This window comes from Giraffa tippelskirchi, chromosome 6 (assembly GCF_054371585.1).
Source record: "Giraffa tippelskirchi isolate mGirTip1 chromosome 6, T2T-mGirTip1v1.2.pri, whole genome shotgun sequence".
NCBI classification, from domain to species: Eukaryota; Metazoa; Chordata; class Mammalia; order Artiodactyla; family Giraffidae; genus Giraffa; species Giraffa tippelskirchi.
The window spans coordinates 104,893,170-104,917,488 of record NC_137280.1 but is presented as its reverse complement, the minus strand read 5'-3'; the positions used below and the strand labels follow the sequence as shown (position 1 = coordinate 104,917,488).

Genomic DNA, 24,319 nt, shown 5'->3' with positions numbered 1-24,319 from the left:
TGTGAAGCAAAGGCCCCTCAGTAGAACTAACTGAAATACACCAAGACAAAATCTGTCAGCTTAGGAAAACAAGGGATAGAACCATGATTAGCAATTATAGTAAAATCATTAAAACTTACAGCTAGGGACGAAGCATCAACCAGTCCAAACACATGATGCACATCCCCACTTTTAGGGCTTTGGCTTCGCTTTTGCATCTCACTGCAGTGCTTTCCCCCAGAGATGCACATGGCTGCTTCCTCATCTCCTTGAGAGAGATTTTCCTGATCATTCTATTTGTAAACACCCATAAATCCCTCATGCCCACTCTCAGACTTTGTTTTTCTCCAGGGCATTTATCAACCATCTAACATATTCCGCATATTACTTACATACTTTATTATGCTCACCCGGACCTATTAGAAAATGCAAACAGCAATTTTTGTCTGCTTTGTTCATGGCTGTAATCCAGCACCTGTACAGTGCCTGGGATAAGGCAGGTGCTCAGACAGTATTTGCTGAGAAGAAGGGAGAGAGAAAAGGAAGCAGGGGAGCAAAGAAAGGAAAAAAAGTAAGGAAGCAGTTAATTCTGTACATTCAGCATAATGTATGCCAGTAAAACAATTTAATGACAAGTCAAACAAATGGCTAGCTGACTAACTTTTCATACATTTTATCTACTGTCCACATGTCCACAAGACTAACATCTTTGGAATTATCATTCCATACCACAGAAACCTGAAATTTGTAGTGATACTACATTTCATGTTTAGAGTAAATACCCAATAAAGATACATATATGCACTGAATTAAATCCACTATTTGGTTGTTAAACTTGGGTATCATATAAGAAAAGTTAGTATCTCTGTACTATATCTTAACACACTGGACCTTCATAGATATTAAGGAACTGTTCTTTGAAACTAAGAATTATTATCAGCCAGCTAGGAATAATATGAGACAGACAAGAAGCCATTATATATATATAAAAAAAAACCTTTTTAATTCTGATTGCCAAATTATTTAAGGCAGGTATAAAAAAGGAAAGCATTCAATATACATTTTACATAAAATAAACTAGATTACAGCATAAAACAAGTAACCAGGCAATGGCGTTAAAGTCTCTCTCTTCTAAAACTGGATAATTGTAAACATTAAAAAAAAAAACAAAAAAAAAACTGCAGGACTATTCAAGTAATAGAACAATCACAGATGTCTCTGGTATGCAGGCTATTGGGTTATTTGCCATTCAAGATTATCAAAAATGACACCTCATTATTCACAGATGCTCATTATTTCCCCACTTTAATCTTTACATTATATACAACACAGTTTTTGTGGTACTGGCAACCCCATGCCTTCCAAAAGTATTTTTTCCACAATACACAAGTACAAACAGTGACTACAGGAACATTTTACACTGATGCGTCTTAACAGGAGCCACCATATAGACATCTAAATTGTACCAAAGTGTCATCATCACAGTTAGCCTTTCTGAGGGGTTTATGGGAAGTATATGAAGGATATGCAAGGTTCAGGCACACTGATACATAACATTATTTATTTACAATTGAAAAGCAAAAACAAAAAGAAAAAGAAAGTAAGCAGCCTTCTGAGGCTAACACTTTCCAACTTGACAAATACATTTTTTATCTCCTTTACTGAGTGGTTTGCGACTTGGCAGCAGACCCTGTGTGTGCGAGCCTGGTTACTGATACAAAAAGTAAAGAATATATATATATATATATATGTATATATACATATATGTATACGTATATATATATAAAACAGAAGTTTAATTACAGCAACATTTGTTACTCTGTGATAAAATCTGTAATTTACAAAAATGAAATGACTGGTTTTTGCCTGCCATTAAGGCATTTCAAATTAACACCATGGAACTGATGTCTGTATAAAGCGCTTCCCCATGTGATCCAGTCACATGACAACGTACATTTCCAATCTTGTTATTCTCTGCAAAAGAAAAGAAAACCTTAGCAAATGTTCCATCCACATTTGACACTGAAAATAAAAAAACTGTAAGACCAATAGACTTATTTTAATTCTGTTTAATTCAAGGAATTCAATCCCAGAGAAAGTGAATGAACACAAGGGTAATGATATACAACATGAAAAATAAATTATTTTCCTTTTTAAAACAACTGAACTGAGCAGAAACTGAACATATCAAAGAACAAACATTGCTTTAGCATTATGAGAGTCAATTCCTTCAGTTTCAACTTCATTTTTAAACAAAATAAAACAAAGGGAGTTATAGTGAATTGTTTTAACAAAGCATTGTGCACAACTTAAGAAAGTTAACTGTTTAAGAAACAGATCAGTTAATTACTAATGTACATTACAGCTATAAAAATGAGGTTCATGGTATAGAAGCCACATCTGAAACACGGTGACGTAATAAGTACATTCACTACAACAATATCAAACCCTCAGGAGCTAAGTTTTTGGTCTAAAAAGTCTGCACTTGTTTCCTCCCACCCATTACGATGTCTTTATCTAGAAAACTGATTCAAAACATGATGCTATTTACCTTCTCTGTGCAGGAAACATTCCTGATGCAGATGCCTGTGCAGCCACCTGCTGAGAGGCAACGAGGGCAGCAGAGGTCAAGCCTAATGGGGGAAAAATGCAGGGTTTCTGTGACTTTCAGAAAGGTTAAGAGTAGATGCAGGTCCAAGAGTGAAAGGTTGCAGACCAGTGAGTAGCACTCTGGCCTTTGTAAACACACACACACACATGAAATGTTTCATGTAGCAAGGACAGACTACAAACTGCTCAGTCTAACCAGAATCCATCTCTTCATTGAATACTCTGTGGTTTTCTTAATAGCTATTCAAAGAGAATACAGCATTCCATCTCTCTGGCTCTGCATGGTGCTAAGTGGTTTGCACGCATTCCTGAATAGGAAGCCCAGGAGAAATAATAGATACCAGGTAACGACAGGAATCAAAAGTCACAGTGAATTATAGGAGCCACACGCTATTTGCTTAGAATACAATACTTTCATAATCACTTTTATCACTTTAATGTTTTCCCCAGTGACTGAACACAATGCATCCCATAAGGTACATGGAATCACTGACTTGAACTTAGAAACAGTCTTAACTTGCACCCTGCAAGAGCAGGGGAGCAGTAAGAGACTATAATAGATCCAAATGGCATGAAGTTGCCTAACAGGAAATTCTTTTAAATTCTATAGAAAACAATCATGGAAAAAAGGTAGAGGAAATAAAAGTAAACCCTGGGGAAATGACTCCTTCTATGTTCTCTATGGTTTCTTTAACACCACTATTTGACACCAAGTAACATGGAATGAATAAATTAAAATGACCCGTTCACATATGGACAGCACTTCCTACTTTTGGAAATACCTTCAAATGTATTATCTCGTATTCAGAGAGCAGAGTAAGAAGGAACCTTTGGATTAACTGTGTCCTTCCAAAATTCCTACGTGGAAGCCTTAACCCCCAAAGTGACTGTATTTGGACCTATATGGGAAGTAATTAAGGTTAAATGAGGTCCTGGGGGTAAGGCCCTGATCTTGTAGGATTAATGTCCCTTAGGAAGAGATAGTAACTCTCTTCCCCCCACTTCCTGGTCCCCCAAGAAGTCACAGGAACACATAAGCAAGATAGTGACCATCTACAAGCCAAGAGGAGAGCACCAGAAATCAACCATGCTGGCACCCTGGTATCAGACTATCAGCCTCCAGAACTATGAGGAAATACATTTCTGTTGTTTAAAGCCATAACGACTATGGTATTTTGTTACTGCAGTCAAAGCTAAGACACCAAGGTCCTAGCAAGTGCTCTACTGGTAAAGATATTGCCACTCCCTGCCCAGGCCATGAGCTGACAAAGCTAGGACAAACAATCTACCAGAACACCACAAACTGTTTGTGGTTCCTCATGTCAGTGCTATGGCTTTTAAAAATGTTTCTCTTCTTTACTGCAAGTTTCAGTAGCAAAGGGCTGGAAGAGTCTCGGGATTAGGTTATAAAAAGTGTTGACCCTGACCACATGAATCTCATTACTTCCATGGGAAAAGGAGCAACTTTGAGGCCTGAAGAGATCAAGGGAAGTCATTTCACCAAAGCCTTCCACCATCCCTGTCTTCCACAGTTTTCCTGAAGCAGCTATCTGATCTTCTGATTGTTATATTCAGTGCTTCAGACACTGGCTACCACCGATAACATCAATAAGTGACAATTATTAAGTGGTAACCACTTCACGTCTCATTAGAACACAGAGATGTGGGAAGAGCCTTAGCTGTGTCCCAAGGATATACCAGGAAAGAAGTGTTAAAACCCCACCCCAGAGCTAATCAACTCAAAGCTCAACCTTTTCATTTGAAGACAAGAAACGCAGTTTTGGCAACTGTTTTTCAAAGCAGGATGAACAAAGGCACAAGGAGAATGGAGCTGCTGACCTTGGAAAGGGTCATACTGCCCAGGGATGAGTGGGTATCCCATACCCACATGGGTGTGGTGGTGAGTATGCAGGTGCCGCTGGCCAAAGGGAGAGTGGCGGTCCCTCTCCCTCTCGGCTTCCCGCTCCCGCTCAGCTGAGGCCTTTTCCACAGGCTGCAAAAGAAATGACAGAGATTCCCCCCTTAATCCTTTGAGCAACAATTTGGAGGGGTGTAGTAAATCTCCTTGGTCCCTTCAGCAGTGGGTGCCGCTAATATTAAAAAAGTAAATACACAGACTCTTAGAAATTCTTTATTAATGGTAAATCATTTCAAAAGACATGCATTTCCATTGGAATTAGCCAATACTATAGTCCTGCTCTGCGCCAAAGAAATATCAATGTTTTCCTCAAATGACTGAAATAAGAGGACCTCTCTATTTCCATTCATAATTGCAGGTTTAGAATTGACCCAATTTCTTCCTAAAAACAAGTTTCACATAGGGATTAAGGAGAAGAAGGTGTTGGAGAGACTTCTTTAAGGTCAAGTTTTCTGATGACTCTTCTATTTTAACTACATTTTGTGAGGAGAATATATCTCACAACTTTAAACCTATCTTTATATTGGGCTCCACTGAGAACACACATCCTAATATTGTATATAACTAACTCAAACGTGTTCCTTTTTTCGGCTGAGCAGTCCACAACTTATTGACTAAACCACCACCACCACCAATACTCCATTATACATATGTACCAGAACTTCTTTATTCATTCATCTGTTGATGAACACCTAGGTAGCTTCCATGTCCCAGCTATTATAAATACAATATCAATACAATATCAAGCACGTGAAACCACTGCCCTGTGCCTCTGGAAGAATTCCAAAATCTTTCCATCCTTGAACACTCAGAGAAGCTCCAGTCCTCTAAAATCATAATTTGATTGAGGATTCTGTGTTTCTGAGACATTTTTTACCCATTTGAACTTAATCAGCCTTTCACTACTTCAGCTCTTTTTCTTACTTGAAAAAAAAAACTTTATACTAGAAGGAATGCTCACAGTTAAAGATGCATAAATCATTTTTTTTTTTTAGCTTCCTTAGAGCTTCAGGTAGGCACACTCAGATACACATCACAAAGTCTATATTTAATTTTTCCAACCTTCTTTTTTCTAGATCAGAACTACCATATCCTTTGTATTTTCTCTCTTCCCAATAGTCTCTGGGACTTTCTTTGCAGGGGGTGGGGAAGCAGAGCCACCTTTCACAAAGATATATGTCTGAATCACTTCAGCAGAGTTACAGGGATGTGTGGAGGAGTCAATTTCGAAGCAGAATGGATGCAGTCACCACTCTTTAGCCAAGTGACTCAGCAGCACACGAGTGTATCTGAAGTATTTTGCACTGAAAGTTGGTTCCTATGAATTTAAATGTCTGGCTAACTAGCATCCTCCTGGGTAAGCAAGGTAACAGATTTTAAAACTGAAGAGGCTGCTACTACCATACATGCTTTAACATTTTTTTCCCTCGTGTGTGAAAGCATCTTATTTTAAACATGCCATTCTTTCCTTATTAGAAAAAAGAAACAAAACAGCATTCTTAAATCACAGCTGGGTTCCAAAGCCATTTATATTTCAAGACTGTTCTCTAGCTTGTCCCCTCTTTCCCCCTAAAACATAGTGCTTTTAAGTGACAACAAAAGGAAGCTTACAGCAGGAGACTTGCTGCGGTATTGGTTGGCATGCTGCTGGAGCAAATCCAGTGCTTTCGATTCAGTGGCTGTTTTCGTGTTGATGCTAGGGCTGGTATTGACTTTCTCTGCCTCTTCTCTCCCTGACATCTTCCCATAAACAGGATAATGAAATCCTGGAGAGAGATAGGCCCCTGCAGACACACAACAAATGCCACATCAAGTTACGAACGACATCTTTCAACAAAAACAACACACCATTTGGATTACATGAATTTGGGATAAGAGTCGGAGATCTTAAAATAGGGAATATTCCATTAAGAATGGGCTATATCATCTTTAAACTGTATCGAGGTTCTCCGATTCTCTTCCCCCAGTTAACAGATCCTGATGATCAGAGGTTCTAAAAAAGAACGAGCTTACAGCCATTTCATCTGTTTACATGTGCAATTAAGTCAAAAGAACAGTAACTGTAATGGTTATGACAGTAAGTGTTCAGAACATATTCCTAGGCAATAAAGTATCTGTCAGTCTCATAGCTACAGCAGACCATCAGATCCTATGGAAACTACAGCTAGTTTGACATTTCATCTAAAAAAAAAAAAAAAATCTTCCATTAATTCCGTTTCACCTTAGGGATGTCTTTAAATAGCATTAAAAAACAAGCCAAACAATGTCACTCTTGAAGCCTCTAATTTATCCAGTTTTAAAACAGCTAGTACTTGAACACAGCCTCTTCCCTCCAATACAGTGAGAACCCACGACACGTACCAGGGTAACTGTGCATTAGGACGGGAGAAACAGCCCGGTATGCAGGGTGGCTGGGGTCATACATCTGCGGGTAAGGATAAGCATGCAAGTACTGTATGTAGGACTGATGCTGACTCATGGGCGAGGAGACAGCCACTCTGGTTCCCCGAGAGTCCTTCCAGTTCACAGGAGTCTTCCGATCATCATTTTTCAGTTTGCCCTCATCCAAGGACTGAGAATCAGGACGTTTGGCCTCTTTGGGCTCCTCTTTGATGCTCGTTAATGATACAGGAAGGCTGGGCACACCACTCTCTTTGTTGGGGGTTTTTCTGGGACTATCCTCTTTTAATTTCTTTTCTCTATCAAGTTCTTCTGACTTTTGTGGATCCAAGTATTTGGGTTGGTATACATAATGATGCCATGTTCTTGTATCTGGATCCTGGTTTTGGAAAAAAGACTTATTAAAATTAAATTAACATTCTTAAGAAAAACCCATTCATCACCATGACAGCACTATTTATTACTTCTAATACTGAGGTAACATTTATTTATATGCTTATACTTGTGAGCTTTACTGCCTCCTCTTATGAAGGAATGATGTCTAAGGCTGGCAATATTAATAATCTCTTTTACAGAAGACAAAAGAAAAGCTCTTAAAGCTCAAATAATATCAGGGTCACACTGCTGCCCAGTTTGTGGAGCTGGGCTTCAAAACTTAGCTTGGCTGGAATTCAGAGCTGGGGTGTTAATGTCAATTCTTAACATTAAATAACACCCTCAGAACATACTCAATCCAACTCTCATTTTTCCCTTACTATCTTACATAGGTAAAAAAAATATTAAAAACTCAAGCTGATAATAATAAGTTTTACCTACTATTTAAGTTTTAATATAGTTTAAGTAATTATATCAATTAACATCATTTAGAAGGGAAAACTCTTGGTTTCCTAATACATTTTCTTCATCTACTGCAGCCAAGGCTGAATGTAAACCAAATCATGTTTCATTAATCAAAACAAAATTAAAAATTAACACCACACATTATGGCTTTACTACTAGGAAACAAAGGCATCCATAACACCCCCCGCCCAATTCGTACAGTTCTAATGCAGCCCTGTGATGTCAGAGCCTGATTTGACTCCAGAAGTGGAGAAACTGAGGGTCTTTAAAATGGTCTTTGTGGCTCCCCTGCAACCCATCCCATTCATGCTACAAACCCACTGGGTGCTTAGGGTTAAGGCCCAACTTTGGGGCAGAAATAAGCATGAAGAAAGGATTCTGTTGCTCTGATTCACCAGGGACCTCTACATGCCCCCTCTAAGTGAGGGCTGGGGTGCTGGGAAATACCGAAATTAATACTCCTGGGACTACAGTTGAGTCAGGACGTCTGAATTGTGACAGAAATGCTAGCACGTGTGGTTTCACGGTGACCGATTTTCAGGTGTCGGCACATTTAACCTCAGGCTGGCTGACCGCGGGGCTCTGGGATGACTGCCTGAGGCCCATCCCCCTATCTCCTCACTCTCCTCACAAGCGAGAGGCACTGAGCCCTGCTTTGGGGCCCTTAATGTAGAGCATAAAACAGAAGTCTAGACACCTCATGACACTCCAAGTTTCATCAAAAAGACAAGTAGGAAATGTGAATTTAAGGACCCTGTCTTAATATTCCCAGAAGATGCCAAAATCAATTTGTAAATGTAGAAGAACAAATTATTTGAGTTCTCAGACTCAGAATCTTGGAGTTAGAAGGGAACTCAGCCACCACAGGGTAGAATTCCCTCACTCTGGACTCAGTAAGACAATAAGGGACTTCATCAGAGTCAGTCAGTGGCAGGGAACATGAATCTGCAAAGCACACGGCCAAGATTCTTTTTACTACACAACATGACAAGGAAATAGTGAGCAATGTACATTTCAGAGGTACACAAGAAATCCTGAGAGAATCACTGAAAACACTTTTCAAGAGAAGAGAAATCCAGCCTAAAGAACCCTTGGTTGATTTCCTGTGAAGAACCCTAACCAGATCAAGAGCAGCCATGTACAAGCCTCAGGCTGCTCTCTCCCTGTGGGGGCCACGCTCCCCAATCTTACTTGTTTAAATCTCGAGGTTGGGTCTACACCTGTCTGCTTCATAGAGTCCATGACAGATTTCATTTCTACAGCCTCCTTAATAAGCTGGTGGTTTTCCATCTGCTTAGCTTTGAAGCTGTCGGCCTGAAGCTGCTGCTGGTGACTGGAGAGAAGCTGCGATTTACCTGTCTCCTCAGTTTTATTAGGCACTGATGGCCCTAGTTTAGAATGGTTTTTGTTAGGCTCCGGAGTAGAGGGAGCTTTTGAGACTGTGGCCGATGGCATGTTTTTCTGTTTACTGTCCTCCTTGCCCAGCTCTTTCAACGGGAGCTCATTTTTCCTTTCACAGTCTCCTCTCCCAGTTTGGGCCATTTTCTGCTCTGCCAGCCTCTGGTCCTCATAGTACTTCTCATACTGCTGTCTATAGGCAGGGCTGGTGGCCATCAGAGACTTCTGGTCCATATAGAGCCCGTAGGCATACTGGCCGTAATACAGTGACTGAGCCAGGGCCGGGTGTCTCTGGGTGATCACCGACTGGTGCTGAGGCTGCAAGGATGCAGGATTATGGTCCACTTTCTTAGCCTCAAGCTGCTCTGACTTGTCTTTCTTATCCGCCTCTTCCTCAGACTCCTTCTTGATCTTCATGCCCTGTGTGCTCCCGCCATTCCCAGCTACAGGGGCGCCCACTTGCCCAGGGTGCATGTAACTGGGAGAATAATAAGGATCGTAGCCATGGTAATAGGGAGAGTGGGACTCTTTCATTTGAGATGATTGTGCTGTCGTTGAAGCATGTCCTTTCACAGCGCCATCCTTACTAGAGAGTATATCTGATGGGGAACTGGTCTTTGACCTCACGCCCTCTGACCTGCTGTCAGAACCGCCGTCATCAGCAGCATCGGAGATGTCTGAGTAGGCGGGGCTGCTTGTCTTGGCTGCAGAACTCTCAGCCCCATTCTGGGTCAGTACATGCAGCGGGGCCATGGGCGCCTGTCCGTTCACCAAAGTGCTGCACTCCATCCTCGAGGCACTCCCGATGGAAGGGCTGGGAGCGTTGTCTGTAAAAGTGTAAACCTTATCAGCTTCGGCTTTGATACTAGCCATCCGACTCTCTTGAGACTCGGACAGTCCATTTGCCAGCCCTTCATTCTTGCTGAGATGGTCCTTTAAAAAATGTCCGGATAAATCTTTCCCAGTCCCCTTGGCATCCTCGAGTTTGCCCAGCTTTGCATCCATTTTCGGGCTCCCCGTCTCTTTCCCTTCTTTGTCCTTCAGCTTTCGCTTCTCCTTTTTCTTTTTATCCTTGAGCGACACGAGGGCTGGGTTCACGGTGATGGGCTCCCCCATAATTGTGGGCTTTGGCTGAATGGGTTTTAACGGAGGACTCTTTGGTGTGGCCTGAACAACTGTGGTCAGTCCGGGTATGGTCCCCGTAGTAGTGCTTGGAAAGGCTGCAGTGGGAATAGCAATTAGCTGCGGGGGTGTGGGAGCCGGGGCAGGGGCAATGGGCCGGGCAGTTTTAAGTTTAGAGAGGTTTTTGTCCATTTTGCAATTGTTGGCTTTTTTGCCCTTTTCTTTCTCTCCCAAAGTTTTCTTGTCAATTAATCCTTCTGCTTCCAGTTTGGGCATTTCCACAGTCAAACTGCCATCCACTGCTGAGCAGCTGTCTAAGGTGGCTGTCATGTTGGAGATGACTGGAAGATTATTGAGGTCATTGTTAAGACCCTTCTTTTTGCCAGAATTCTTCCCAGCTTTCGATCCAATAACAGAACCTGGGCCGTTGCTCAGGAGCTCTCTCTTCCCCTTGGGGGTGCCGGGGAGGTTCCCTGAGCCAGGGGACACTGGCGCCTTCACCTGCTCGTAAGTTGATACACTTGTGCTTGGCTCGCTGCATTCCAGTGCCACATTGCTCAAGGCCTCCTCGCAGTCTGAGATCTTGTCCTCACTATCTGGTTCAAACTCCAGCTTGTTCTCTGGGTCTAAGTGGGCATGAGCCTGGTGGTACCTGAGGCCGTTGATGTGCTTGTACTTTTTGTTGCAGTTTGGGTGGGGACAATCAATCAACACGGGAGAAGAACAGCCCTGGTCCAAAAAAGTCGTCTCTGGTTTGCCTTGAGGGGTGGTGGGAGTGCTTCTGGAATTTGTGCGGACACGCTTCCCGGGCTTACTGTCCTCGGAGCTGGAGTTCAGGTCTAGCTCCATTGGAGGCTTGTTTTTCCTTTTGTTTGTGGAGGAGGGGCTGGCTTTGATGTCCTCAGCAGCACAATTTGGGGGTGTCCTCCGCCCGCTGGCGTTGAGGCTGCCCCGCCTCCCCTTCCCATTGGCACCCCCTCTGTTCTTGTTCTGCAGCCCTCTGGACTCTGTGAAGCTGGCCTCCGAGCCCGGGGCAGCTGCGGTAGACCTCGCTCTTTTCCCTCGGCCTCGGCCCCCTCTCATCTCCAGGTCACTGGTTGGTGACTCGCAGAACCTAGAGAAGCAAGTAACAGACGTCAAAATGAGCATTTCCAAAGGAGCCAGGTGAAATCACAAGGCATGCAATGTAGTAAAGAGCAGTCAACACCCCAGCAGCTTGAGGGCTGGGTGCTGATGAGGAAAAGACACCCAATTCTTCCACTGACAATTTCAATACCTATGACAGATCAGGCTACCAATGGCTTATGTTCTTCCTCAGAAAACCAGCTCAGGTAGCTAAGTTTCCAATGCAGTTCAAATTCCCGTGTTGACAAAAAGAAAACAAAGGAGATGAGGAGGGGCAGGAAGTAGCGATCACCCTAAAAACAAGCAACGTGGCATCTGCATTTTATTGTGTTCATTCCCGAATTGCTCACTGCTCTTTTGCTTGGTTTCAATTACAAACTGACTTTCAAGTATTATTACTCTCTCTCTGCAGTTTCCTTGCAAAGAGAAGGAGAGGGGAAGAAGAGGAAGGAGGAGAGAAAGACAGAGGCTGAAATCAAAGGCCCTGTGCCTACCTGGGAGGGGCCCAGTCGTGCTTGGTGCAGTCCAATAAGGTCCCTACGTAAGTCTTGTTCCTCCACGTGACATTGACCACTAGGACACCTGCAGGAGTGGGGAATGAAGAAGGACCAAGGTTAGCACAAATTACCCTATTTCCAGTTCATTTATTATTACTATTCTTTTTACCAGCAGAGCTCTATTCTCACTTGCTTTCAAAAGCTGTGGTTTGCATTCTTCCTCTTTCTGGTTTCAGTGACCTCAAGCAAAAACCCACAGGAAATCGTGTGTGTGTGTGTGTGTGTGTGTGCGCATGTGCGCGCGCACGCATGTGTTCATGAGCATACTTGTGTGGTACAAAAGGGTAAGGCTGTGTGTGAGAGGGTAATCAAGATACTGCTGACAGAAGGAAATGGGTTTTGCCATGTCCTGCTGTAAAACAGCAACACTCACCTCTTAATTTTTCTATTATTACACATAATTGCTTTCGTTTGGCAAGCAGCCAACAAAAACTAAGCGCCAGTTACCAGTGCTTAAAACAGAAAGTGACTGAAAGGAATCGGTTTTGTTTCCAATTCAACAGTATAAAAAATATAAAATAGTGGTGATTTTTATTTAGGGAAAAAAATGATGTGCATGCACAAAAAGAGGTCTAGAGGCAGGGAAAGAGGGAGCTTGGACTTCAGATAGGAGACAATCAGCTATGATTTCTTTTTCCTAATCCTCTCCTCTCTGGCTTTGTGAGACAAGAATTAGCCTTAGTATGGTATCTATTTCACTGTTTGGTCTTGTTTCATATTAAGGACTCCTAAAATAGCCCTCTTAAGAAAATATATGTACACAATAGGTTTGCTCTTGGGGTTATCTTTAGAATCAACTTTAGTAAGCATTTGCCACAGAGGATAAGGAAAAAAAAAAAAACAAACCCTCAAAACCAACACACTTGTTTCCTGCAAGCCATTCTGCTTTTCCCAACTGCTTTGCAGACAGACAATTTAATTTAGCACTGCATCTGTGAATTACTAAACTTAAGTGCACTTAGTATACCAAATGTCATAGGGAAACAAAATATAACATCCTCTTTATTTCTCCAGAGGACAAGTGCCTTTAAAAAAAAAACAAAACTCATTTCTTTAAAAGCACACATTAAAAGGAGGTAGATTTTGCTTTTGAGACATATATATATTATTAGGGTGAAGAAATAAAGTAAGTGTGTCTTAGTTTCTATAAACCACCCGTGTCCTTTCTTCCTTGGAAACACCAAGGGACAATACTCAAAGTCTATTTCTAGCTGGTTTACACACTTCCTCACTGCCATTTGAATTCTGCAGAGAACTTGTATTGAACTCTTTTGTGGTAAGGGACACCTCACAAGGTAAGACTCATTTCCTTGGGAATGTCTTTAATAGCAGGTAAAATATTTGGATAGTTGGGACTCAAGTAGTGGCGAAGAAAGGATTTCTTTCAAAAGTCCCAAAAAGAGATTTAAAAATTGTTTCCCATATGGTCTGTGTTACTATTACTTAGGTGACAGCTGAATTTACTCACTATATCAATGGGGGTGGGGTGGGGAGTTACATGAAGGAAAGTAAGCATTTCCTCAAATCATAGTTGATTCCATTCTAATTCCTTCGCAGGGGAAAAAAAAAAAAAAAACCACTCCAGTCATTGAGTATAAAAATGCTTATTGAGATGAGAGTCAATGGTAATTAGGCATTTGGTGAAAATGTGCACAAGACAGAACAATTGGAGGAAAGGATTCTTTATGAGCACAATCCTTCAGGAAAAGGGAGGGGGTGGAGACAAGGCGAAGGGGAAGACGGAGCTGGTTTTCTCATCATCCGCTCTCTGGGGCACTGTGTGTGGTGTCAAAGACCTTTGCAGCTGCTTAAAATTCTTTAGCATGTCAGCTATATTTACAGTGCAGGAATATATCTGTATTGCCAGAAGGTTACTGCATTTTAGCTTTAGATGCAATAGGCTGAATCACTGTGTTCCTGAGTCCCTGATGTAGCACAAATGTATAATTAAAATTGCTTGAAAGGAAACATGAAAGAAACAACAAACCCTCCATTCTTACAGTAATAAAATTAAAAACAGGAAAAGTCTGCACAGACACTTAACATTTGTCTGCAGTGAAAGGCTTTTGTTATTGCTTTTCCCCTAAGGGTTTCGCGTTTCCAGCAAATGCTGGCCGTGGATTGGCCGGCGCCTGCTGGGAACGCCAGCGTCTGATTGGCTGAGCCGGGGCGGCCGCCCGGAGCTAAGGCTGGGGATAAAGGAGTATCGCTGGGGGAAGAGGAGGCGGCCCCGGCTGCCGCAGCGGTGGACTGTCCACGAGGCGGGGGCACGCTCCCCAAGCCGGGGTTCTCCTGGGGACGGAGGGCTGCCCAGCTCCGTAAATCAATGCGGGCTGGGCCGTGTGATGAAAGGCTACTGTCCATGTGACCGTGCTGAGTTTCCCACCACGACCCACGCTGAGTTGCTCCACGAAGCACACCAGCCTGCGCACCACCCTCAGCATCGAATTCCTGGTCTTGCAACAGGACAAAGGGAAACGTGGGAGCCGGAGAGAAGGACGGGACCCCAATATGCAGTAGTTAATCACTGAGTATGTGGAGTTATCGGGTGAAGCTATCACAGGTGAAACAACTTCCACACTGCGGAACTATTCCCATCGCCTGATACTATTTCCATACGCCACACTTATCTAAGTACAAGTAACAATCATTATTAGCACTTGGTGGGAATAAAATTCTTTAAAAAAAATGTCCATTTTCAACTTAAAAGGGCCTCAATAAGTTAGGCTAATTTTCCTAGAATCCCTCCATATTTTAAAAGATGCTCTAACCCCAGGAAGATCTTAATGGTTTCTCTAATTAAATACGTGTGTTTGGTCTATTTTTCCGTTATATGCACAATCCACTTCACAATGTCATGGAATATTTATGTCAGCCTAGAATTCACGTGCGGAATACAGGCATGCACACGTTTATGCAGCCCAATCTGCTCTGTATGGGAATGAAGGCTTAAGGAACGCTTCTCATATAAACTACAAAGCGTACTGTTTCTTTGTTAGGAAGTCTATGTTCAGACAACATTCTATTGTGAGGGGCCAAGTACAAAGGTAGTGTTGAGCTCTAAAAAACATATAAAGGACTTATCTTTTTGAAGTCACGACATCTTGAACACTTTCTAACCCGTGGTGATACAAAACAGACTATACTTTTATGAAAATGAGTCCTTTTAAAAGTTCAAATTTTATAAATCTGGGCATGGTTATTTTTCTCACTTACATGTACATTTATTCCAAAAGAGTTAATTTTACTGCACATTTATTCTTTCAAACATCTTGCCTATTTGTCAGATGCTGGGAACACTCTGTACAAGTCCTTTTCATCTTTATCTTCTCAAGTATCCCACCAGATTTACCATCTCCCCTTCCTATCCACATAGGGCTTCCCTGGTGGCTCAGATGTAAAGAATCTGCCTGCAATGCAGGAGACCTGGGTTCAATCCCTGGGTGGGGAAGATCCCCTGGAGAAGGGAATGGCTACAATGCCAGTATTCTTGCCTGGAGAACCTGGTGGGCTACAGTCCGTGGGGTCCCAAAGAGTTGGACACAACTGAGCAGCTAACACTTTAACTTTCACTTTTCCCACCCACAGACTGGGCATGGTTTTTCTCAAAATGCTAATAAGGCCTGCCCTATAACACTTTATATTTGAAAAATACCATAAGATTACTACCTATGAAGTAAAAATAAAGCTGAAAAGAGCAATGGGTGGTTTGGGTGTGCTTCCCACATAAGAGTTTTCTTCCTTATATTAAGGGTATGTCTTCGATCCTCATACACAATCTAAGCTGCCGCCCTCTTAAAGCATTACCACCACAAGACACTTTAATAAGAAGGTAATCTGAGTTCTATAACATGAGCCCCTTCCCTACCTCTACAAGCCAAAAGAGCCCTGAGATCCCATAAGGATTCCACATTCACGGCGTTCTATTATATCCTCTTGTCAATACTTAGCAGTTAAGTGATCCCAGAGAGATGGTCAGGCCCATTAAGCATTTATTGTACATCTACAGGGTATATGCTGCTGCTGCTGCTAAGTCACTTCAGTTGTGTCCGACTCTGTGCGACCCCATAGACAGACGGGTATGTACAACTCTAGGAATCTATTTAGTGCTATGGAATCAGCCATATGTTCCTGTAACTCCATCCAGACTTTATACTTTTTAAAGTCTGCAAACAGAACATAAGCATACTTGCTATTCCAGAAGTGGAAGTATAGTTAGCATATTACCCATACTAGAAAGTAGGTCCCTTAACCCATCTTATTCAACTAGACCCAGCAAGAGACTTTCACAGTAACTGCCCTGCCTACAGTTCCTGTTCAGAGGGAAGTCTTAGGCAACTAGGCTCCTAGACCAGTAATCCTAATCCTCATCTGACTGCTCTAGGTAACTGAAGCAGAGATAACTAAACAAGGACTTGCTTTGGGAATCTGAGCTAGTGATATGGAAAATGAAGTTGATAATAAGAGTAGAAACCTATAGGTCACAAGGGACTGAAGGGTGAAAGGCCAATGGGTGGTACAAGGCCCTCGTATTTGTGTGTCCCTTTTCCCTCGTGCTTCATCTCTAAAGGGGCAGGGGATAGGGGTTGGAGAAGCTCTCACTGGTATCCATGGCTGTCCCATTATTTTCTAGTCATCTTGTTAAAAAGCCGCTCCTAGTTCCGAACTAAAATCTGTCTTTGAACACCTAGGTCCTGGCTGTGCTTTCTGATATCCTACAGATAGTCCCCTTGACAGCCTTTCACCCACGCAGGACAATGACCATGTCAACACTCCCTTCACCTCCTGTTGTCCTCTTTTTTTCCCCTCTAGCATAAATGAGTTTCTTCAATCATTCTTGATACCACATTTTTAACTGCCCTGGGGGAAAAAAAAAACTTTAATGATGGACTCCTCCAAATTCCCAAGGCAAGTTAAGGCTTCTAATAAATTAGAACCAGAGACTGGGCTTCCCACATAGGCCTAGTGGTAAAGAACCCGCCTGCCAATGCAAGAGACATAAGAGACACAGGTTCGATCCTTAGGTTGGGAAGATCCCCTGGAGGAGGGCATGGCAATCCATTCCAGGTGAATCCCATGGACAGAGGAGCCTGACTATAGTTCACAGGGTCGCAAAGAGTCAGACACTACTGAAGTGACTTAACACACAGAGACCAAGTCTAACGTCCACTCTTCCATGAATTCTCTCCAGACACAAAGACCTTGTACACCATTAGAAAATGGCTGCTTCCTCCTGGGTCCCCACTGCGTTCCATCCAAATGCTCTCCCCAGTGGGTGTCCTCCAGAACCCATGGTTCCCCTCTGTGTCACAGCTAGCAGCTTTTCCAGACTCCCTGTGGGTTAGGTGGGGCCCTGTCCTTCAGTTCTGTGAAAGACAAATGAACTGATAGGTGCCACCGCCAGGACTAGCCCAGAAGAATCTCCTACGCACATTCCTCTGATTTCTTCACCTTCCTGGCTGGCTGGGACAGAGACCACGGGGACTCGGAAGGTCACAAGAAGACGGTCAAGTCTCCTTTAGCTAGGAGCCTATGACAAGGAGAACCCCCGTCAAATAGGAACACTGAATTCAGTCCACGCTAGATGAGTGGCAAATAAACTCTTACTGTTTGAATACTGCTGAGACTGTTTTAACTTAAATTACATGGTCCCTTTAACAAGTTACTCCACTCATATACACAAGAGGCCTGTCTCTTCCAACCAGACTCCCTTCCTTGAAAACAGGAGCAGTGTCCTGCACCTACCGTACCTATGGGCACACTGCCCAGCACGTGGAGGGAGTTCATTCAACTCCCAGAGACTACTAGATGAAACTGAAGAAAATCTAGATTTGAATGCTACCCAGTGTCTTCTTTTCACAATTACCATACTTTTTCAATAAGCACCGTCTCCCACTAGTTTAAAGATGATGGGAATTCTCTGTGGAGAGAGTTTGCTCCAAAGATGTTATAACTATAGTTTATGAATTACTGTTTCTGGTATTTGTGAAGATGTTTCCTCAAGAACTGGGCAAATGCCTGATTTCCCAGTGGATCAGCCAAACTCTGTTTATATTACGATTTAAAGACTCTTGCAGAGTCTTTAAAGTGCCTCATCCCTGGGACAGAAGCCTTTGCCAAGCAGTGCAAATGCCAAATTGGTCTCTGACATCATTTCTTGGCCCTTTTATTCAGACTGCCACATCTGGACGACCAGGGTGTGCACTTGTGCAGAAAACAGAAACGTCACTACAATAACATCAAAATGGAACCCATTTATGCCACCATCTTTTTAAGTTTATACATTTCTTTGCTTCTGTGTGTGTATGTATATGTGTGTGTGTGTGTATATATATTTTCTCCCCTCGGAGAAAACATGAGTGACAATAAAAATGTCACAATATGCTGTTTCCTAAGTATGGGATAAAGTTCATATATTTAGGATATCACATTACTCTTTTTAGGCAACGTGACTACTGTACAAGGTAACATTTATCACCTCTCCTCTGTACTGAATCCCCTCCCTCTCGTATTTTGTTGTGCTGGTTTTGTTGTGTCCAACCCTGGTACTATTTAAAAAGCCAAGTCTTGTCTAGTACACTTGTTCATTTTTCCGGCTTCAGAGCTTCCAGCCTTATAGATAGGTCTTCTTTGGAAAGAAAGAAAGATAGTACTAAGTCGTGTCCACCTCTTGTGATCCCATGAACTGTAGCCTGCCAGGCTCCTCTGTCTATGGGATTCTCCAGGCAAGAATACTGGAGTGGGTTGCCATTTCCTTCTCCAGGGGAACTTCCTGACCCCAGGAATTGAACCCAGGTCTCCCACACTGCAGGCAGATGCTTTACCAACTGAGGTGCTACACAGGAAAGCAGACTTTGTGGGGGGGGGGTGGATTTTAAATTCACAATTGGATTGCCAGTGAGGCACCTGACAAAGAACAGAGGGACTTTTTCCTATTACCTCTGCTAAGGATATACAGAGCATCAGGACCAGGAAAGTAGGTGTCACATGGCCAGAAAATTCAATTTTTTTTTTTTTTTAAAAAGAGCTCTACTGCTGGGCTGAATGTTTGAAGAGTCACTTTAACCACATCCTGTAATCAAACCATCTGGAACACAGTGCTGCGATTAGTCACCCTGAACACTGGGCTTTATCTGAACAAATAGTGGAGGCAATGGAGTTGGGAGATAGGGCAGCACTAACAAGGGGAAGTGTAATGAAACACTTTATACCCTAGTGTGCTGCCCCCCCCATCATAAACCCCAGAGACACACTGCTCTGGTGTTAACGTCCAGCTTTACGAAAGCACAGTGAGCTTAAAGATTAAAGGACTGAAGGGCTAAAAATTGCTGGTTTGGATAGATGTTCTCTGTCGACGACTGGAAAATGTTGGCACCACTCTATCTATGTTAATTATAACCTCTCCGATGACAGTTCAGCATTCCTAGCAGGGGTTGGTGTTATTTTCAGGACATTAGGAACAAGGTTCATTTATGGGAGGAGACATGATTCTTTATTTGCCACAGATTAATTTGAACACTGAGACAGTTCTTTTTGGTTCATCTAAAGCCCGTCCATAAATAACAAGAAAAAAATCTAAGACCTTAATCCAAATAAATATGCTAAACCGATACCAAGAAGCAATTGCAAAATGCTGTTTCTAATCTACATTTTAAAGGACAGTACAGTATCTTTCTTACTTGACTAGCTTATATCTTTAAAAAGTCCATTTGATCATCAGGATACAATCTATGGAAATCTTAAAAAGAAAAAAAAAACTTGAATGGATTCCCCCCGGACACCCAAAATACATAGAATAAGCTCTAAAAAGAAGGAAAAAAAAAAAAACACTGGCTAAAGAAACCTTGTTTCCCCATGGGTCTTATGGTTTAATACACAAAAGAACACAGAGCCACTTCCATCACTGTCACCTCCCCTGCAGCCTTTGTTCTGAGGCCTGATGAGCTGTATTGATTTGGGAAAATCATTGAGCTTCTTGGAAAACTAGACTCTCACTTATTCACTGCCATCTATTTCTTTCCCGTGAAGACAGGTGGTCGATATCCAGTTGACTGGTCAGCGCAAAGAAGCTCTCACTGCTTTGCTTTTCTCGCTTCCCTAGAAACATTATCCTTCTCTACTTCTAGAAAACACAATGGCCTGTGAATAAGTCTTGTGGGTACAAAGAGGGAGCAGGAATAAGACTTTTGTAAGGCACCCCTGGGGAACACAGAAATACCACCCCATATATTTGCATGGAAGCTTGCACTGCCTACGGATAATGACAGCATTTTCACTACCGAGCATTACGCTACTTTCAGCACTCAGGAAAATTTTGAGAACCCAAAATGTAATTAAAAAAAAAAAATCAAAACACTCGAGATCAGTAGATCATTAGAGCTCAAATAATATTTACTCAAGAGGTGCTTTAGTTCTTTTAATAATTAGTGCTTATGTTTTAGCAAGTTTCATAGTTTATAGGTATCATTTTAAATACGATCAGTAACAACTACAAAAAAAATTGCTTTTAAGTTAGGCAGACACACATATCCTAAAGCAACATTGTGCTTGATGGCTTGAGGCTAGTTTTAAATATGTATACACACACACACACACACACACAAACACACTTAGATCTAATACAGCAGCCATTAACACCACAATATGTAGCCTGTGCTCTACAGGCAGTTTCTCTACTAGTTTCTGTGCCAAGTCCCAGCTTGGGGACAGATAGCAGGACAGGTTATGATGACACTGTTGGGACTGTGGGGGTGGGGATAGGACAGGCCCCTTAGCTTGCTTCAACAAGGGCAGCAAGTCACAAACACTTAGGTAGGCTGCATCAAAAACCACCCTTCATGTCCCAAGAAGATGCTTTTCAGACTGTGATCCATCAAGGCTCAGCCAAAACACAACAGGTAAAAGACAAAAGATGAAGGAGGCGGAGAGGCAGAAGGGAGAAAGAAGAGACGGAACAGAAAAAACAGTCTCTGAGACAGACATTTAGAGTAATTTAAATGCATTAACTGAACAGGTACATGTGCGGAGTATACGTACACACATACACACATATGTACACATTTGTACAAAGAGGTTTCATTTCTTTGATGGAATGTTTCAGTAAGGTATGCCTTGGGGCGTGATAACACGGAGGTAAGCAATAGCACCACTCTGAGTTTCTAGGGCAAAGTTCTTAACTTGAACTTCTGCTCCTTTGCAGGCAGGCATTGGTTTATGTGAAATCAAGATGCACTTAAATGAATGACTTCGAGTGCCAGCAGGTTTCTCGCACCCTCTCCTTTTCTGAGGTACAATTTCCTCATTAGAATAGGAGAATGATGTCTCATCTCTCCCCAGGCCTCCCTACTCCCTCTCTTTCTCCCTGGGAAGATGAGGGTTCAATGCCAACAGTAACAGAATAGCCTCCCCTCCCCCAATCCAGTCTCACAAGCCTCAATTATTAGCTCGTTGGGAAATAATTTCTTTTCTTCCTTTAAATAAAAGCACTTCAAAGTTTGAGGAAGGTATTTGATAAGTATTTACTGAAGGAGGCCTACAATGAGCCATGATAAGGATATGGTTGTTATTTTATTACCTCTTAACACATCATTCCTTTAAGAGGGTTATTTTCGGAGACAGCTGTGCAGGAGGGGCCCTGGGCAGACAGCACACGGCCAGCATCCCCCTAGGAGGAGAAGGAAATAGCCTCTACACACTCCCACTTGCAGCCTCTCGGGCCACTGAAGATAAGCAACTGAAAGAATGCAGGCCTTTCAAATCATCAGGCCCAGTTGTTTCCTGTACTTAATATTAATTACAGGATCTTTTCAGCTAACAACTTCTACAGCCAGGATCTCCACAACACTGTTTCTGCAACTTGAAAAGCAGGGAAATAGACCAGCAAAACCAGACCAAAGACAGACTATCCTGAAGGCAGAACATTCCCCTCAACACAACTGCCCCTAAAAGAGGGGTCTCTGAGGCTAAAGGGGAAGAAAGGCGCAGGAAGCCAGGAATTCAACAGACATCAGCCCGGTCCCCTGGCTCCTGATGCAAGCTGCAGTCTCTTACCCAATGCTCCCGGAGGCAGGAGCAGGAGAAGAAGGAGCAAGAGGGGAGGCAAAGTAATCATTGAGATGAATGAAACAGAAAGATGAAAAGGAAATAAAATCTAAGACTGAAAACCCTCACATATTTGGGGAAGGAGGTAGGCTGGCTCAGGAAAGGGTTATGGAGGCATCAGTTCTCCCAAACCTTTCATCATCTGTCTACCTCCCAAACCTCTTGCAGATCAATCTCGGTGGGTGATGAGCAGATTTAAATGCTAGCGGATTGCTTGGCAGAATCTGTGTAATACAACTGCAGATTTGGGGACTGTGTTTTAAAATACTTTCTTACCATCCCCAGTCCTTGAGATACAAGGAGATGGTGGGAACCAATTGACAATTACACTCACATCAAAAAGCTGCTACTGATGCATGCATCTCCTTGGGACTGAAGAGCCAGGCTTCATATAAATTATGATGCTTTATTTAAAAGCCAGAGCGCTTATTTGCTTTTGTGCCAGTTCTGGGCCCTTTTCATCTGCAGCTCTACTGGGCCCAGGAGAGCACACATTCCTACAGCTCTGCTGGCCACCAGCTGTGTCCCCGTAAATCATAAAACCTCTGAACAAGCCATTCTTTACAAAGGCCAACAGCATTTACTGGAAATGATCACTCTGCTATTATTCCACTTGCTGAAATTTAAAACAGCAATTTACAATAGCAGCTGAAAAACAGAGAACTGCCTCTCTCAACTGTGTGTGTGTGTAAGTAAACAGGAAGGCTCTGTGTGTGTGCGTGTGTGTGTGTGTGTGTGTAAGTAAACGGGAAGGCTCTGTGTGTGTAAGCAAATAGGAAGGCTCTGATTAATGTGTATGGCACACAAAGGGGTGTATTTTGTGTATTACCTAAAATTCACCATCTTTGCACAAATGAAAAGGAACAAGGGATGCAGATGTCAGAGAAGGCAAAATCCACACCCTCACAATGAAAGGCAATGGGTGAGTGAGGATTCCGTCACCAGTGACCCTCCCTGTTCTCACCCGGACGTGGCCATGCCCAGCAGGCAGCGTTGGAGGTAATTCACACCGTCTGCTAAGTAAAGCCACATAATTATGGCTCCGGTTCAGAATGTAATTAAAAAAAAAAAAAAAGAAAGGAACTGAAGGAATTAAGTCTAATCAAGCTCAGAATGCAGTCAGTTTTACTGCAAGGACTGGACAAGGGAAAAAGAAAGGATAAGAGTCACCAGGGATTGAATAGAATAGCCTGAACTTCTGAAGAGATGGCTCCGGAGACAGACTCACTGGGCTCAAAGGGGCTTCGCCTTGAACTACACCTCTCAGAGCCTCCATTTCCCCATCTACAGAGTAGGAATAATGAGTATCAAAGAATGTGTAATTTATGGAAAGCAATTAACATGAGCACTGACACAAAACAGTCACACAGCAAATGAACTCTGGCTTCCTCACCTCTGCACTCTCCTGTAATCCAGGTGGAGGGAGATGTGAACATACTAAGAATCTCCTTCTCAGAAATATAGCCAGCATCAAGCAAGGCCTCCTGTGTCTCTTCCAGAGAAAACACTGTCAGACACGGGCACCTGTACTAATTATCCTGTATTCCTGGTGACCAGGCTTATTGCACATGTGCTGTATCTGTCTCTTAGAATCTTAGGGACTGCAAATTCCTTAAAGACTTGCATTATATTTGATCAACAATAAGGTCCTACTGTATGGCACAGAGAACTATATTCAATATCCTATGATAAATCATAATGGAAAAGAATATTTTTTTAAAAAAGAATGTATATATATGTAAACCAATCACTTTGCTGCGTAGCAGAAATTAACACAGCATTGTAAATCAACTACACTTCATTTTTTTTTTTTAAAAAAAGGAGTTTTATTATTTCTAGACCTACCACCAATTTCAACCAATAAAAAGTCATCGTTCCTACCATATCCATTATTTAAAGCAAACATTTCCTCATTTCACCACCCAACAATAACGCCACTACGAAATGCAATCTAAATCACTGAAGCCTCATCTCTGGACTGCGGGTAAGGAAACCTCACATCAAGTTTTCAACAACAGTGAACTGAACCCCTGACATCTGTCTAAATTATCAAAAATAAAAATCCAAGGTCCCCACCACCTGACAACAGAAACCAGGCCCGGCAGCAAGGCTCTTGGGGATGCAGAGAGAGGTTAAATGCAAACTCATCTTTCCGACCCCAGCTGAAAAGACCAGTTTTCATGATAATGGTCAGAGGCTGTCTTCCCACCCTCCCCCACCCCACATTCCAAAGTTCTTATCTTTCAGGGAAGAAAACAGTCCCACAGAG

General features: G+C 42.5%; 1 protein-coding gene across 1 annotated transcript in view; it reads right to left on the bottom strand.

The window, feature by feature from the left end:
- Window positions 1-1,789: 1,789 nt before the first annotated feature.
- ZNF608 (zinc finger protein 608) overlaps window positions 1,790-24,319 on the bottom strand; it is a 104,489-nt gene continuing 81,959 nt past the window's right edge. Inside the window, exons 4-10 of the mRNA XM_081499020.1 lie at window positions 11,887-11,974; window positions 8,939-11,381; window positions 6,869-7,286; window positions 6,119-6,291; window positions 4,429-4,582; window positions 2,531-2,612; window positions 1,790-1,953 (exon numbers count right to left, since the gene is read on the bottom strand). Coding sequence (XP_081355146.1) covers window positions 1,947-1,953; window positions 2,531-2,612; window positions 4,429-4,582; window positions 6,119-6,291; window positions 6,869-7,286; window positions 8,939-11,381; window positions 11,887-11,974 — 3,365 coding nt within the window. The 3' untranslated portion in view covers window positions 1,790-1,946. The remainder of the gene's footprint in view (window positions 1,954-2,530; window positions 2,613-4,428; window positions 4,583-6,118; window positions 6,292-6,868; window positions 7,287-8,938; window positions 11,382-11,886; window positions 11,975-24,319) is intronic.